Here is a 16,213-nt window from a genome sequence, read left to right as displayed (position 1 = left end):
AGTAGAAAGTTTACACATACTATAAAATATAAATGTTCAAATAATTATCTCGTCTTAAAAATAATTTATGAAGCAAAAATATAAGTCCTATTCATTTGTTTCAAACTTGGCTTTGGGGCTTTTTTTCAGCTTTTCCTAAAAAACTATGGATGATTTTCACAAATCAATCAGAACATTTAGATTGATTGCTTAATCAGTAGTTGAAGCATGCGAACTTAGTGTTAATTGCTTCGAGAGAGAAATTTTTTTTCCACAATTATTCCGAGCTTCCCTGAAGCCCTTGAAGGCATCGTTTAATACGTAACTACCCGGCATGCACTTCGCCGTCGCCATTTTTCTTGTTGTGATTTGCGAGGTACGCTGTCTTTACAGTTCTGGAAAAGTCTCTGAGAGATTTTATTATTAATCTTGTATTTGAACAAATATCTTTTTAAGCTCATTTTGAAAACATGGCGCAGTACAAAGGCGCTGCCAGTGAGGCTGGCAGGGCCATGCAGCTCATGAAGAAGCGTGAAAAAGAAAGAGAGCAGCTGGAGCAACTAAAGCAGAAGATTGCAGAGGTTTGGAACTTCTCCCCCTTGATTATAACAAGTTCAATAATAGTTCAGTGTCAATGAGAGCTACTTTAGCCGTTTATAAGTGGTCAAAACGACAGAACGCAGTCGCGTAAGGCCGGGAGCAAAGCGAGTGAAGGACAGTGGCGGAGCCAGGAAATTGTCCGTGGGGTGGCCAGGATGGATCTGTGATGATTTTAGAAGGCATACATCTCTCACAAAATATTGTATTGCTATTTAAGCTCCTTAAGCTACACGCCTGTACAATATTTGAATCTAGGTAGTGGTGGCAAAGATCAAATGATATCTCTAACATTTTTTCTTATTTGTGCAGATAAAGTAACAAAGAAGCACAATACAAATGTAGCACCACTTATAGACAGTTGTACTGTGTATTACTACTGTGCTGAGTTTAGCTTATGGTGATCAGCAGTATTATGAGCTAATCTGCTGTGTCATCAAGATACACAGACACAGATACATAATTAACTTTTTTTTATGTAGTTCGATCCAGGTATTTATACACGAAACAGACTACTTTACCGTTATAATAGCATAAAACATGGGAAAAAAGGTTTAAAATTAGACATTTGTCCAAATTTCTGTTTGAATTCTAAGATTTTTGAGACAAAGGCTGTAAGGGCTCTCTGATCTGTTCTAATATTGTGACCACACCAGGATAACAACATGCCTGACCTGCTCTTCACTGAGCCTTCACTGTGTGTGTGTGTTTTCTCATAGGACAACATGGTCAAGTCCAACATTGACAAGAAGTTCTCGGCTCACTATGATGCTGTAGAGGCAGAGCTGAAGTCCAGCACAGTTGGTGAGTGTGTTGTGTTATATTTAGATTAGGATGATTTGTTTCTGGCATTCTTGCTTACTTTTTAATTTACCTGTTGTGGTTTTTGTTTGTTTCTTTGTTCTCTTAAATCTCTTGATCAGGTCTGGTGACACTGAATGATATGAAAGCCAAGCAGGAGGCGCTGGTAAAAGAGCGAGAGAAACAGCTGGCCAAGAAGGAGCAGTCCAAGGAACTCCAGCTGTGAGTTTTTCTTACTGATGCTCTGGGGCCTCTGTTACGATCCAGGATTCAGTCTTATCTGGTTAAATTCAAGTTTCACCCTGGGCGAGGAAAACAGCTGGATTTCCAGTAATTTAACAACAACTACATTTCCAGAAATTTGCGTCACCGTTCCCAGAAGATCAGCCAGACTTCTGGGCGTGGACATTTGGAGGAGGGTCTAAAGTTTTTGTTTTTGCCCAACGAGCACAGATGGACATAGATTCTTAAACACCACTTTATTACTTGATTCCTATTGTCTGCGAATGGTTTTACAGCAGTTTTATTCTATGAGCAATAATTAATTAATTATTAATCAATTAATATATGATCCTAACATAGCACCTGTTTGTATTTGCTTACCTCATATCAAACTTGCATGTAGACTAAGCCTACGTTTGAATTTTCTTTTAATATGAATTCTTTATTCTCTTAAACGGCACCGATGCTGCAGAAATAATTGATTGCTATCCATCAGATTCTCTCATGTCCTATTGATAGAGTTGTGATATTGATAAGTCTGTTGACTCACACAGTCAGTTTTGTTTTCTTTCTTCTGAATATAGCAGCTGTTTTCCAGTCTTACTGACCGGAGCAGTTAAAGTGCACATTTTTAATACTGTAACACTCCACAGTGCTTTTCCTCACACTCACATCGCCGTGTGAATTTCAGTTTCTATTATGTGTTTTACCTCGTCATATTTTCCTGCACTATAATTTGATCTTCTTTTATGAAATCAGTCGCTATGCTGCGAGGATACTTATCCATATTTGCGATTAGTTAGATGCAACCAGGGTCAGCCCTGTCGTGCGAATGTGCAGGGGAAACGCTGAAATTAATGAGAGGATTACCCAAGTTAGGATAAGTGTATCCAGATAATGTAGCATCTGGTCTGTGGCTGATCTAACTCTCCTTGGTGGTGTGGTGTGTGAATAGAATAGAATAATCCTTTAATTGTCCCACAAGGGGAAATTTGGTTGTAACAGCAGCCAGAAAGACACATATACAAACAGGACACAGAACAGAAACATACACAATTTTTCTTAGATATTTACATTAAGGACAATGGTTACTATAAACAGAGTACTGTACAGTTATTAAATTAAATAAAATTAACTACAGATAAGAGGCAAACCAGGTTGTAGTGCGAATTGGTTGATTGAATTATTGCAATTACAGCGCAGATGTAAACATCTGTGATTGTTGGGAGCAGTTTTGATTGTACAGTCTGACAGCTGCAGGGAGGAAGGACCTGCAGAAATGTCCTTCCTCATACAACATACAACACTGTAAAAAATGACAGATGCCACCACAGAGTCATAGAAGGTCTTCAAAATCGCTCCCTGTACTCCAAATGACCTCAGCAGGTAGTCTGCTCTGACCCTTCCTGTAAAGAGCATCAGTGTTGTGGCTCCAGTCCAGTTTATTATTCAGGCAGGTGAACACCCAGATACCTATAAGAGTCCACTATCTCAATGTCCACTCCCTGGATGTTCACTGGTGTCAGTGTGGTGGGTCTGCGTCTCCGGAAGTCCACCACTAACTCCTTGGTTTTCCCAGCGTTGATCAGCAGGTGGTTCTGCTGACACCAGTCTACAAAGTCCAGAGTCCACTGTCTGTACTCTGAGTCGTCCTCACCTGGGATGAGGCCGACTATGGCAGAGTCGTCAGAGAACATCTGTCGGTGGCAGCGTGGGGAGTTGATGGAGAAGTCTGCAGTGTAGAGGGTGAAGAGGAACGGTGCCAGCACAGTTCCCTGTGAGGCCCCCGTACTGCAGACCAGCGTATCAGAGACACAGCCCTGTGACCTCACATACTGTGGGCGTTCTGTGAGGTAGTCCAGTATCCACTGGGACATGTGGTGGTCCACTCCCGATAGCTCCAGCTTGTCTCTCAGAAGTCGTGGCTGGATGGTGTTGAAAGCACTGGAGAAATCAAAGAACATGATCCTCACAGTGCTTCCAGGCTTCTCCAGGTGAGTCAGAGCTCGGTGAAGGAGGTAGATGATGGCGTCCTCCACCCTGATGCCAGGCTGGTAAGAAAACTGCAGCGGATCCAATGAAGAACTCACCAGGGGGCGCAGATGGTTTTGAACCAACCTCTCGAGGGTCTTCATCAGATGCGATGTCAGGGCTACCGGCCTGTAGCTGCTGAGGTCCTTGGGATGGGAGGTCTTTGGTACTGGTACCACACAGGAGGTCCTCCACAGCTGTGGTACTTTCCCCAGTGACAGGCTCAGGTTGAACAGATATCCTAGGATGCCACACAGTTAATCTGCGCAGCACCTCAGGAGCCTGGAGCTGATGCCATCTGGACCTGCAGCCTTCCGCACCTTGATCTTGCGAAGCTCGTTCCTCACTTGAAGTGCTGAGATAGAAAGAGTGGATTTTGGGGGAGGGGGGTGTATGTTTGAGTCCACAGAAGCCGGGGGTGGGTGTAATGACTGGGAGCTGGGAGGTGTGAAGTCCTGTGATGAAAGACAGGCAGGCCCTGAAGATGAGGGAGATTGCAGCAGGGGGGACGATGCTGGGAGAGGGGTGGGTGGTTGATCAAACCTATTAAAATATTTATTTAGGTCATTCACCCACCCCAAGTCTCCTGCAGCCTGGGGGTTGGTTTTTGTCCTGAGATTGTCTTCAGGCTGTTCCAAACCCCTCTGAAGTTGTCCTGTTGCAGCTGCTCTTCCATCTTCCTCCTGTAGTTTTCCTTCCCTTGCCTTATCTTCCATTTCAGCTTCTTCTGAACAATTCTCAGCTCCTGTTTGTCTCCAGATCTAAAGACTCTCTTCTTCTCCTTGAGGAGAGCCTTAATTTCAGGATTTATCCATGGCTTGTTGTTAGAAAAACACCGTACCTTTATGATGGGTACGGTGTTGTCCACACAGAAGTTCATGTAATCTGTAATGCAGTCTGTGATGCTGTTGAGGTCATCCTCCAGGGGGCTGCAGAGGCTGTCCCACACAGTAGAACGGAAACAGTCCCTCAGGGCCTCTTCAGTCTCTGCCGACCATTTGCTTAATGGGTGTTTCACAACTGTTTCTCTGTGTTCTAGAGGTTTATACACAGGCTGGAGATGAACCAGGTTGTGATCTGAGCCCCCCAGGGGAGGGAGAGGTGATGAGCTGTATGCCTTCTTGGTGTTGGCATACAATAAGTCCAATGTTTTATTGTCTCTGGTGTGGCAGGTGACGTACTGGGTGAAGGTGGGGAGAGTGGAGGACATGTGATGTGATTAAAGCCCCCAGAGATCAGGAAAAGGGCCTGAGGGTGCTGTGTTTGGAGTCTGCTGGTTACAGTGTGCAGGACCTCACAGCCTGCTGTAGTGTTAGCAGAGGGCGGGACATACACAGCTATCACAATCACGTGTGTAAACTCTCGCGGTAGATAGTACGGTCTCATGCTAACTGCTAGCAGCTCAATGTCCTTACAGCACAGCGTCTCTTTGATAGATAAACGCCCAGAGTTACACCATCTATCGTTCACAAACACAGCCAGACCCCCTCCTCTCTTCTTACCACTCTCCGCTGTTCTGTCGGCCCGGATCAGATGAAAACCATCTATGTTTACGTGTGAGTCCGGAGTTAGCGCAGTTATCCACGACTCTGTGAAGCGCATCAGGCTGCGCATCAGGCTGCACTCCCTGTAGCTCCTCTGATGTCGGGTAAGAGCCGCTAGTTCGTCTACTTTATTGGGGAGAGATCTCACATTCCCCATAATAATAGATGGAATCGCTGGCCGGTACCTCCTAACTTTACTGCGACGCCCGATCCCGGCCCGAGTACCGTGTCTCTTCCTCCTCACCTCGTGGGGGATGTTGGCTTGCTCGGCGGTAGGCAGGGCAGCGGAGGCTCCGAGGGTAGAGTAAACAATGGGAGGTCGGACCTCCACGCGCTCTCCGGACACAGACGCCGTAAAAAATATGATAAAGAACACGATTGTCCATAGAATTCTGAGCTCCATTGTGGGGACAACAGTCCAAAAACAAGAAACACAAGAACAACAAAGAAACAAATATTAAAGGGAAAAAAGGACTCGGTCAGGCTGGAGCTGCTGATACTGGCTGCCAGCTCGGAGCGGCGCCGGAAGTAATGACAGTAAATGTCAGAGAACCAGCTGTGGGGTGTCCTTTTGTGTACTGCTTAATGATGTGGTCTAAAAGGAAGCGTTCCAGCAGCAGTGGTTCAAACCCTGCTCCCTCCAGAAGAGGTCGCCAAATGATCACATTTTAAAAAAAAAAAGTTCATTTATTTATTTCCTTTCTTACTTTTAACCTTCTACTTGTGAGGGACCCACACATTTTTCAGGCTAATAATATTCATGCATTCTGGGAAATAATTGCTAAACATAAATACCAAACATTTAAATACCAGATTACAAAATTTGCTATCTTTGAGTTTTGGACTAAAAGTTGTGGAAGATGTCATCTGCGTCACAGAAAATTGTGATGTACCTTTTTTGTTTTGTTTTATTGTTTACTGGCTTATCAAACTATTAAAATGTCCTAATTTACATTGATGGATAGTGAATGTAGTTCCTGAGTTCAGTTCTTCTGAAATGTATCTGATGTGTGTACATCCCATGGAAATTGTTAGCTTTTTGGTAAGCAACACGTTACCCTTCTACTTCAGGAGCTTCCTCGCTTCAGTTATGTGCACTGTAATAATTTCACTTCAGCTGAATTGAAATCAATGTTTTCTTTTTTTAAATCTTGGCTGTTAGTTTCCGTGCAGATGAAACAGAAAGAATGCAGACTGTGCACCGACCTGCAGATCCTGTTTTTGAAAAGTTGGGCTTCTTGGAAACAAACTCTTCTAAATTTTTGCTTTTAAAATTCTCACCAGATGCCTCACATGTGTATTCTTACTAAGTTGGCAGTAATTCTGCATTTGTGAACAAATGCTGCCAGATCATTAAATACAGGCAAGTTCGTTTTGGTCAACAGAAAGAACAAATTCAGTGCACGTGTGTGTGAACAGTTTAAGGAAACTCTAAGCAGTCCCTCTAAGGACCCAAATAAAATACAGATGAATAACACTCCTTGGTGCTGTCCAACCTGAATTGCGTTGCCAAACATATGAAACCTACAAGCAGCTTATCACAGCGTGTAAACAGTAAATTTTCTTTTCTGGGCTCTAGCTCAGCTCAGCCAAGCTCAGCAGCAAATAATTGTTTGACTGTAAGTATTTGCTTTCACGGACACCCTCTTGTGTCTCGATGGGTCAATATTTATATTTTCTCTTCTCTTTCCAGCAAGCTCGAGAAGCAGAAAGAGAAAAAGAGAAAGGAGGAGCAGAAGAGGAAAATAGCCAGCTTGTCATTTAATCCCGAGGACGAGGAAGAGGAGGAGGAGGATGAAGAGGAAGAGCAAGACTGTGAGCATTCGTTCTGTTTGGGACGTTAAGGCCTCAGTCATCTGAAGCAGTTTTCTTTCTTTATCTGTGACTTTGTTTAAAATCTCTTCTAAATCTGTTAGATTAGGTCAGAGCCTTACTGCTGAAATGAACATGTTCAGACCGAGCCCTGCAGGGAGACTAATCTGAATTCCAGAAACGGCAGAGATCTCGTTATACTTGTTAAAGGTTAATTTGAACTTGTTGATTTGTCGCTTCTCTTTTTGTGAACTATACAATTAGTTATACGTCACTCCTTACAAGTCGTTTAGATCATCAGATTAGAGGGATTGATAATACTCAGTACTGCTGGCCAGACCCCACGTGCAAGCATAAGATTTATATTAAGAGCAGCAGTGGTGCAGGAGCAGCCAAAGTCTTTTCTGTGTGTTCATACAGATTAAAGGTAACAAAACACCCCACTCAGAGATTTCGTCACCACCGTGAGGCAACACCACCATCAGTGCAGACTGATGGTGGTGATCACAGTTATTTTCTTATTGCCAAATAAAATTCCAGAAAGATCAAAAGTTAATGTGCGAAAATCTTGAGCCACCCCTCAAAGATGGCCTCAGTTTACGGCTCCACGATGGGGTTTCAGTCATGATGGCCTTGTCTATCTTCATGTATACAGTGACTTGGTTTGGTCTTTCTCATTAGAGATTGTAAGAGTCTTAATTAGACTTAGTGACAAACACAGTCTTGGATTTTAAAGTCTGCTTAATAACTGTGATTTTTTTTCCTTGTACTGCTAAAACATAAATAATCTAGATGTCACATGATTTCTTATTGATCTTTGGTTTTGTCTTGTAGATCCAGTCAAGAAGAAAAAACTGGGGAAAAATCCAGATGTGGACACAAGTTTCCTGCCTGATCGAGACAGAGAGGTGAGGTGGTGTAAATCACATTAACTCCATGAGCGTGTGATAACATAATATGGTTGCACTTCTGGCTATTCTTAGCTCTGCATGTATGTTCAGCTGTGCTCTGTTTTACCTGGCAAGCTGCCAGACACTGCAAATCTTAAGAAACGCGAAGGCTAAGAAGTGATGAATGATTACCTCTCCACAAGTAGCTCCACTTCACTGTCAGTTGTCCATGTCAGCAAAATAACAAACAGATTTCTGAATAATTGTAGCTCAAAAGTTAAGAGTTGGTGTCACTGTTGATCAGTTGGTGGTGTTGTCAATCTTCTGTAATCTGATCGTCTTTAAATGTAAAACTTGTTGGTAAGTATTTTTGCTCCACTGATGGGCTTTGTGTACTCAGGAGGAGGAGAACCGGCTCAGAGAGGAGCTCAGGCAGGAGTGGGAGCTCAAACAGGAGAAAATTAAGAGTGAGTATCAGGATTACAAAGTAAGTAATGATGATCACTTTAATGCTGAATACAAGGAGGCAGGCAGGAGCTACACAATGATCCATTTTGGATGTTTTCCGTGAGGACAGTTGACACTTTCCTCAAAGTGAAGTGCCGACCAAAGTGTTTTCCCCTGAGCCCAGCATGTTTTTAGTTCTTTGCAATGGGAGTGTCACTGTGCTAGTGGCAGTGTGACAAGGTGCTGTGCACATCGCTGTTTGCTCTGACCCAGCCGCCTAACCGTCATCTCACAACCTTTAAATAACAATGGGAACTGTTTTCCTCCTGAAATCCCCAGAGCCGTTGAATGAATGGCTTACTGAAAAGCTCTGAAGGTCTCTATATTTGCACACAAACTAGTACAATGAAAACAGTCAAAGTTCAACTGCCATGATCGCTGTGAGGCAGATCTCAACTCTTTTTTTCTGTACAACTTCACTGAACCGTCCCATACCAGCAACCGCCACAGCCAAACTCTTCTCGGGCAGTACTCGATAAGACTCCTCCTTTAGCTTGAAAGCTCCCTTCACCTCTGGTGTCTACCATCTGGTTCAGGGATTACCACCACTACAAGTATTAGCCACAGCTCCATGCAGCCGCTTCAGCAGTGGCGGTTAGGAACACGGTCCATTCAGACTCACTGACCCTCAGAATGCTGTTGAAGTTCTGTCGAAGGAGCCACATCCTCCACCTTATTGTGGTGGAGCAGTTTGTGTATACTTGGATTTCCTAGAAGCAATGTGGTTAGATGCTTTTGCCTCAGGTAGTGTCTCCCAAGTCATATTAGTCCTGGGTGAGGGCCTGACAAAGAGTGATTCAGAGCCAGGAAGAACGCTTATTTGCCAAGCTTTAGGAGAAGATGACTCTTTATTGTCATTGGACAGTCATACCTAGTACAATAGTACAACGAAGTTGGAAAGCGTCCCACGTTGGCACTACACACAACACAGTAACTTAAAGTGGATTTTTTTTAAAAGTGCAAGAAAGATATGAACAAAAAAGGAATGACTTAATAAATAAATAAAAGAATGAGTGAATGTTTATTGCACATTATTATTATTATTGTTGTTGTTATGTTATTGAACCCAAAAACAAAAACAAAAGAAACAAAAACACCAGGGAGGTAGCCAATGAGGTCAGCTGTTAGCATTGAGCTAACAAAGCTATTGCCCTGTTGTAAAGGTTTCTTTGAGTCTGTTTGTCCGAGACATCAGCAGCCTGAATCTCCTGCCAGACGGCAGCAGCTTAAACACCCGGTGTCCTGGATGTGTGCAGTCCTGTAGGATGCTGTACAGGTCCTTCAGGGAGGGAAGAGGATGTCCAATGATTTTTGGGGCCATATTAATGGCTCTGTAGTGCTTTTTTGTGTGCCATGGTGCACACACACACAGATGCAGCATGTCAGCACACGTTCAGTGGAGCAACGGTAGAAGACAATCAGCAGCTCCCTCTTCACGTCCATTTTTCTGAGGATTCTCAGAAAATTGAGACACTGTTGGGCCTTCTTTACAACCACCAAGGTCTTTGAGCTCCACTGGATGTCTGTGTCTGCGTCTAGCCCGTGCGGTCCGGTCACGGAGACTAGACTCGCCCTCTTGTGGCTTCATTACCTGTAGAAGGCACTGCAGGGGCTGGGTGCAGTGTGCATCAGGCTGCAGGGCCCCGGTGATCTGAAAACGAACATCCTAATTAAAAAGTTGCTATTGCATTATTATGAAATCAGTGTGGCAGTACAGCAGTGCGCAACCCTATGTCTCTCTAAATCTGTAATAACTGTGTACATCTGTGTCATCAGATGAAGAGATTGAGATTACGTTCAGTTACTGGGACGGCTCTGGACATCGGAAAACTGTCAAGGTAAAGATTGAACCAACTGGCACTGAGGTTTTTAAGGAGAAAAAAAAATGTTATCTGCACCGTGCGTAGCAACACTTTACACACCGGTTTCTCTCCTCATGCTTTTGTTTTCTCTCCGTTTGTGTATTTCTGCTTCAGATGAAGAAAGGTAACACCATTCAGAACTTCCTGCAGAAAGCCCTGGAAGTCCTCAGAAAGGACTTCAGCGAGCTCCGGTGAGTTTAGACATGAAAATAGGATCATTTTTGTTTTTCACTCGGACTGTTTGAGAATGCAGGTATTTACAAAAGTAGCTGCAGTTATGCCATACGAAAAGAAGGTTCCATGGTGGGAGTGTTCATCACTACAGGCCATCATATAACTGAATGCGGCATCATCTGAAATTGACACCGATGAGTAAAAGTAGAGTGAAGAAAAACAAACTAAGATGTTGTCTGTGTAAGGAAAAAAAGATTTTAGGGGAGTTTGAAAATAAAAGAATATTTTCCATCAGCCCAAATAGAAGCTTTTCTGTAGTTTAGCCAAACAGTTGCAAAAAAGCTTTGACAGTGGTGTAAGGGCTGTCTGTAAGAGACCTCCTGCAGTGAACAGCTGGCCAATTTCTGACTTGCCAGAACTGACTTGGCACACATCATGTGTCCTTCTCAGTTTCTCCATCTTTTAACACTAGAGTGATAAACTGAAGCATTGCTGTCAGCCCCAGTGTTTTATTTCAGTTCCCATGGAGGCATTAAAAAAAAGGCACCTTGGAGTTAATGGATGTGACAAAATGATAAATGGGATTTTTTTCTACAGATCTGCTGGAGTAGAGCAGCTGATGTACATTAAAGAAGATCTGATAATCCCACATGTAAGTGCTGTGACACACCCAGTTAACTGCTGCCAAACCTTTGCTTAACTTTGTTTTTTCCCTTTTTTCCTCCCTCTCTTGTTTAAACACCTGTGCGCCATTCAAATTCACTTTGATAGTTAAGTGTAGTCGCACTAATAGATTGTAATCGGAAAGAGAATTTTGTTTTTGATGTAAAGTTGTTTGTCTCCTTGTCTCCTTCAGCATCACAGTTTTTATGACTTCATTGTGACCAAAGCCAGAGGCAAATCAGGTAATCAGGTATCAACAGCTTCCACACTGTTGACATACAATATCCCAATTTCCTGCTACAGACGATAGAAAAGCTCTAATATAAAACATTTTTGTTGTGCTATAGAGTGTATATAAAAGATGAACCAAGCCACAGTGACATGTGACACAAAGGCCCAAAAATAAATAGTCCCTCATTAAACCAGAATGTTTTGTTAGAAATCAACTGTGGTTTAGTGTTTATTAATCCTTGTTTCTAAACTAATAGCATTTTGTGTCGTTCCTTTTTTTACACAATATTTCATATTCAATTTAAAGTTAAATAGCACAGCTCGTCCAATCGCGATAAGTGGACGGGGGATTTGATTCTGGACATGTTTGTATGTTGTTGCTTTAGACTGCGGGTGTCTAAAGAGGAAAGCGCGAGACCAGGAATATTGTCCACATTTAGCTACCCCTAATCTGTTATAACTAGTGATGTGTCGGTCGCGAACGAAATGACTCTTAGAGCCGGATCTTTGAAGTGAACGATGTAAGCTGGCTCCTTATTGGGAGCCGTGTTTTGTTTTTTTTTCTCTCACCCTCTCTCGCACTTTTTTTCCGCTTCACTCCGCACGTGAGCCTTGTGCTTTGCGCTGGGAAGAGGGGGGAGGGGCGGTAGTTACACTCGCAGTAGCACAGGAACAGAGCGGGAGGGAGAGAGAGAGGAAGAGACAACAATGTCACATTAGAAAGGTATAGTAATCATCCACAACTATTTTTCAGTTGCGGATGATAAAGGATTCAGAAAGTTTATTCATGCAGTGAATCCTATGTATGGAATTCCAAGCAGGAAAACACTCTCCCAAAAAATCATCCCAGGCCTATATGACAGAGAATGTGCATCTTTTTTTTGTTTTGCATATTTTAATATATATTTAATTGTGTTGTGGTTTGCAGTGTTTTGTGCTGTTTCACTTTAAATGTGTTTAAAAGGAAAAAGCTGAAAATTTAAATAGTTAAAAGTTGAAATGTAAATAGTTGGTTTTTGTATTTTATAGTTTATTTAGTTTAGTACAAACCCCAAAACAAATGCAAATTCCGAAGCACAACAGAAGTGCTCCAGGATGCTAAGCGCAGTGTTGAGCTTTTGTTAACTAGTGGCTACACAAGCCAGGAAGTACCATCGACCAGATTTGGTGTGTGGTAACAGGTAAATGAACAGTTTTTAAAAATAATTTCAACATTCTTTTTGTGCATAATTTTATATTGTTGTTAATAATAAATTAATTAAAGCAACAAAACAACCTGAAGAGCCGGTTCGGAGCCGAGAGAGCTGTTTCTCTAAAAAGAGCCAGAAATCCCATCACTAGTTATAACATTCAGGCTTCATTCTAACAGAGTCTCATTAATCACTGCACTTTGATAGTCTAAGGAGCTTGGAAACAAAAGCAGAGAGTCCCTCCACCAGCCCTATAGGCGTTAAATCTGGGCCCATGGGGGATGTTATAGTCTCTGTAGTTTATATTATCATGAGGCAATTATGTGTCGGAAATTCTTTCTTTCTTAAATGCCTCATGCTTCTTAGTTTTCTGCTTTTTCACCCAGTTGATATTTCTTCTCCGCAGGCCCTCTGTTCAGCTTTGATGTCCACGATGATATCCGATTGGTCAATGATGCCACTGTGGAGAAAGATGAGGTGAGGGGGAAAAAACAGTTTATGGGAAACGGTTTCCTTTTTTTAGCTGATTAGAGCTATTCCTAAAATACTCAAAAAAATAAATGTCATAAGTCTGTTTCTACAGTTGCTTTGATTAGAAATACTCATAAGAAAGATGAAATATTTGTGTATCTGATACAGGAAAGGGAGTTTATAAGATTATAGAGGAATGGACAGAAAGACTGTGATGTTGAAGTCAGACACAAGCCGAGGTCAGAGAGAGAGCAAACAGAAGAAACAAGGCCTCTGACAGTGCGCTACATATAGGTAGACTGAAAAAATTAAGCAAGCATCAATTCTGGACCAAAATGGAGATAAAATGTAAAACTGACACAAAAATAGACACAGACACACACTGTTAATTGGACTGATACATCAGTGTCTGAGTCTAAAAGTATCACAAGTCACTGAATTCTGATTGTAAAATGTAAAAACAGCATTAATTTAATAGTTTACTGTCCTGTGCAAAGTGTAACTTGAAATGAGTCAGTCTCTTCATCATGTATTAGTAGGATTTTTTTTCTCTTCACTTAATTTAGAAGGATAAAAATCCTTTAAAATGTCCTAAATTGTCCTCTTTGACAGGAAGAATGTTGAGTAGTTTGCAGTTGTGTTTTCAGAGTTTGAAAACAGATTTTGCTTACCCAGAAATCATCTTTACACTGACACTAATGTAGAAGAAACCAATACTACACCCTAGAGCCACGTTTGGACTTGTTGACTTGCCAAGCATATGGGGCTGAGGCACATGGGTCCAATCCACTGTGTACCCACAAACTGAGCAGTGGGGGTCTGATGTCATATGGATTGTATATCGTTGAAGGCTTTGGAGGTCTGGTTGTCCTGACTGGTTTTAGGGACCGAAATGTCTGAATATCTCTGTAAAATGTATTCTCCATCCATGCTGTATTGTGAAAACAAACAAAAATATTAAGTGCGGCTTTGCTCTTTTACCTCAAGTCTCATGCAGGGAAAGTGGTGCTGAGGAGCTGGTATGAGAAGAACAAGCATATCTTCCCTGCTAGTCGCTGGGAGCCATACGATCCTGAGAAGAAATGGGACAAATACACGGTAAGAGTCATTTCTGCCAAGCAAAAATTAATCAGCTGGTTATTTCCCCAGTTTCATTTTAAACTGGAGTCTCGTTGGCTCTGTGTGGCCTCTCACCACCAACGCTGCAAGCAAAGCTTTGAAGCTGACCCAGCTTTTCTCAGGTTCATCATTAACTGCAGGTGGAGCACCAGAATGCGAGGCAGAGGGGAGAGATGACTGGACCTCATTACTCTAATATATCTTCCATGTGTGCAGTTCAGTTTCAGTTTAGTTGTATTTATATAGTGCTGTTTCACAGTGACAGTCATCTCAAGGCGCTTCTATATGGGACATAAAAGCCCCACAATATTAGAGAGAAAACCCCCAAATATTGGATTACCTGTGAAAAGCAGGATGGGAAGAACTCCCTTTAAACAGGAAGTGACCCTGAACCAGGGTCAGACAGGGCCAGCCATCTGCTGAATGAGGTGAGGAGAAAGGAAAGACCAAAGTGAAGAGCATAGTGAGACAAGAGTTAATGACATGCAGTGCTGGCAAAAGCACATGAGGAGTGAAAAGAAGAAGGTACATGTATACTGCTCAGTGCATCATGGGAAATCTATGAGTGTACCTGGCAGTCTGATCCTGTGGCATCCTTATAAGAGCATAATAAAGGGGAAAATCCAAGGTCAGAGCAAGCTACTCTACATGAAAGCTGTGGTACTGTAGCTGTGGCCTGAGTAATGAGCAGGGTTTTAAAGTTGCTCCTGGATTCAATGAGTCAGTGAAGAGAAACAGCATGGGAGAAATATAATGATATTTCTGCTCCCTGCGTCAGGCTCATTGCTGCGTGCTGACAGGATGATTTGTGGCACGAGTTTTCTTTGTAATTGTTCAGAGGGATGCTGGAAGGAAGTCCAGAGCTTTGTACTGTCACATTGTGACTGAGAAGATGCTTTTCACTTTATGGCATGCATTTAATTTTTAAATGCAGAAAATTGCAAGACTTTTTATTGCTGGAAATTGTTAAGCACATATATTACAAATGTAGTGAAACTTTAATGAGCACCTCTGGGACTCTGCTCTGCAAGCTGCATGGTACAGCTTCTTCCCTCATCAGTGCTTTCTTACACGAGGCGGCTTCAGAGCAGTGAGGTCTAACCGCTGGTTTCAGGCTGACTTTTGATGGTTCTGGAAACTCTAGTAGTCCAAGAAAAAAAGGCTGTGAGGCTGGAAATGAACATAATCAGAACTGCTTTAACCTCCTAGGACCTGGCATCCACATATGTGGACATCACATTTTGGGTTATTTAGACCAAAATACTAAATCTTGCTCTACAAGGGCCTGATATCCACTTACGAGGACATTATACTGCCACTGTTTTATCTAAATTTTAAACAAATATCCTCATATGTGGCTCTAATTTTTCTTAGAAACAGAAATCAGGAAATTCTTTGTTTTTACATTCATCAGGTCCCAATCAGCCCAAATATCAAAGAGAAATTAAAAATACTTGCCATGAAAGAGTTTGGGTCTTAGGAGGTTAAAAATGAGCAAAATTCTGTAATACTTTAAATAAGCAGCTGTTTCAGCTTATTTAGATATTACTTTATCATTGATTATTAGTGAGTAAATAGTTTATTGACACTCCAATGACTGGATGACTGTTTGCAGTGGGAATAGGGGAAAAGCTCAAGTGTTTGTTGAGCATCTAGTGGCCTTTTGTGGTATTGCACAAGGCGATTTTTTTTATTCTTATTTGTTTTTCATTGTTTTCAGCCTCAGGACCTGGAAAAAAATATAGCAGTTTGATGAGGAGCATGCATGATACACTCTATCTAATCAGCGTGTTTGTATTTGATTCTTTTGGCGTTACATAATATTTTTTTGTTTTCCAGATCCGATGAGACGCCGATGCTCCATCGCTATGTCCAGTCCTCGACGCAAATAGTTGCTAATTTCCATCTTTACTTGTTCTATTATTTGTTTTAATGTCAGTATTTCTTTTCAACATTTGATTGGTTTTATTTGAAAACAAAATTTTTTGTGTACATAGTTGATTACTCCTAAACCTTTGTTGGAACATCTGCTGAATAAAATGAACCTGGCTAACACCTCAAAGGTCTTTGGTGAAATTTGTGCAATGACTTGTTTTTCCTCACCTGATACTTAGGTTTAA

General features: G+C 42.0%; 1 protein-coding gene across 1 annotated transcript; it reads left to right on the top strand.

Moving 5' to 3' along the window:
* Positions 1–326: 326 nt before the first annotated feature.
* Positions 327–16,151, top strand: fam50a (family with sequence similarity 50 member A). The gene is made up of 13 exons (XM_040013829.1): positions 327–560; positions 1,296–1,380; positions 1,500–1,599; positions 6,868–6,989; positions 7,821–7,894; positions 8,277–8,343; positions 10,160–10,221; positions 10,360–10,436; positions 11,017–11,071; positions 11,276–11,324; positions 12,910–12,980; positions 13,962–14,072; positions 15,933–16,151. Exons 1-13 carry the CDS (start codon positions 450–452, stop codon positions 15,939–15,941), a joined length of 993 nt encoding a protein of 330 aa, XP_039869763.1. The 5' UTR covers positions 327–449; the 3' UTR covers positions 15,942–16,151.
* The last annotated feature ends 62 nt before the right edge of the window (positions 16,152–16,213 follow it).

Source organism: Simochromis diagramma, unplaced genomic scaffold (assembly GCF_900408965.1).
Source record: "Simochromis diagramma unplaced genomic scaffold, fSimDia1.1 OVJJ01000705.1, whole genome shotgun sequence".
Lineage (NCBI taxonomy): Eukaryota > Metazoa > Chordata > Actinopteri > Cichliformes > Cichlidae > Simochromis > Simochromis diagramma.
This window is presented reverse-complemented; position numbering and strand designations above follow the sequence as displayed.

Coding starts and splice junctions, on each gene's coding strand:
- fam50a (XM_040013829.1), top strand. CDS start 450: ATGGCGCAGTACAAAGGCGCTGCCAGTGAGGCTGGCAGGGCCATGCAG. Junction 7,895..8,276: donor TGCCTGATCGAGACAGAGAG/GTGAGGTGGTGT, acceptor TTGTGTACTCAG/GAGGAGGAGAACCGGCTCAG. Junction 10,437..11,016: donor AAGGACTTCAGCGAGCTCCG/GTGAGTTTAGAC, acceptor TTTTTTCTACAG/ATCTGCTGGAGTAGAGCAGC.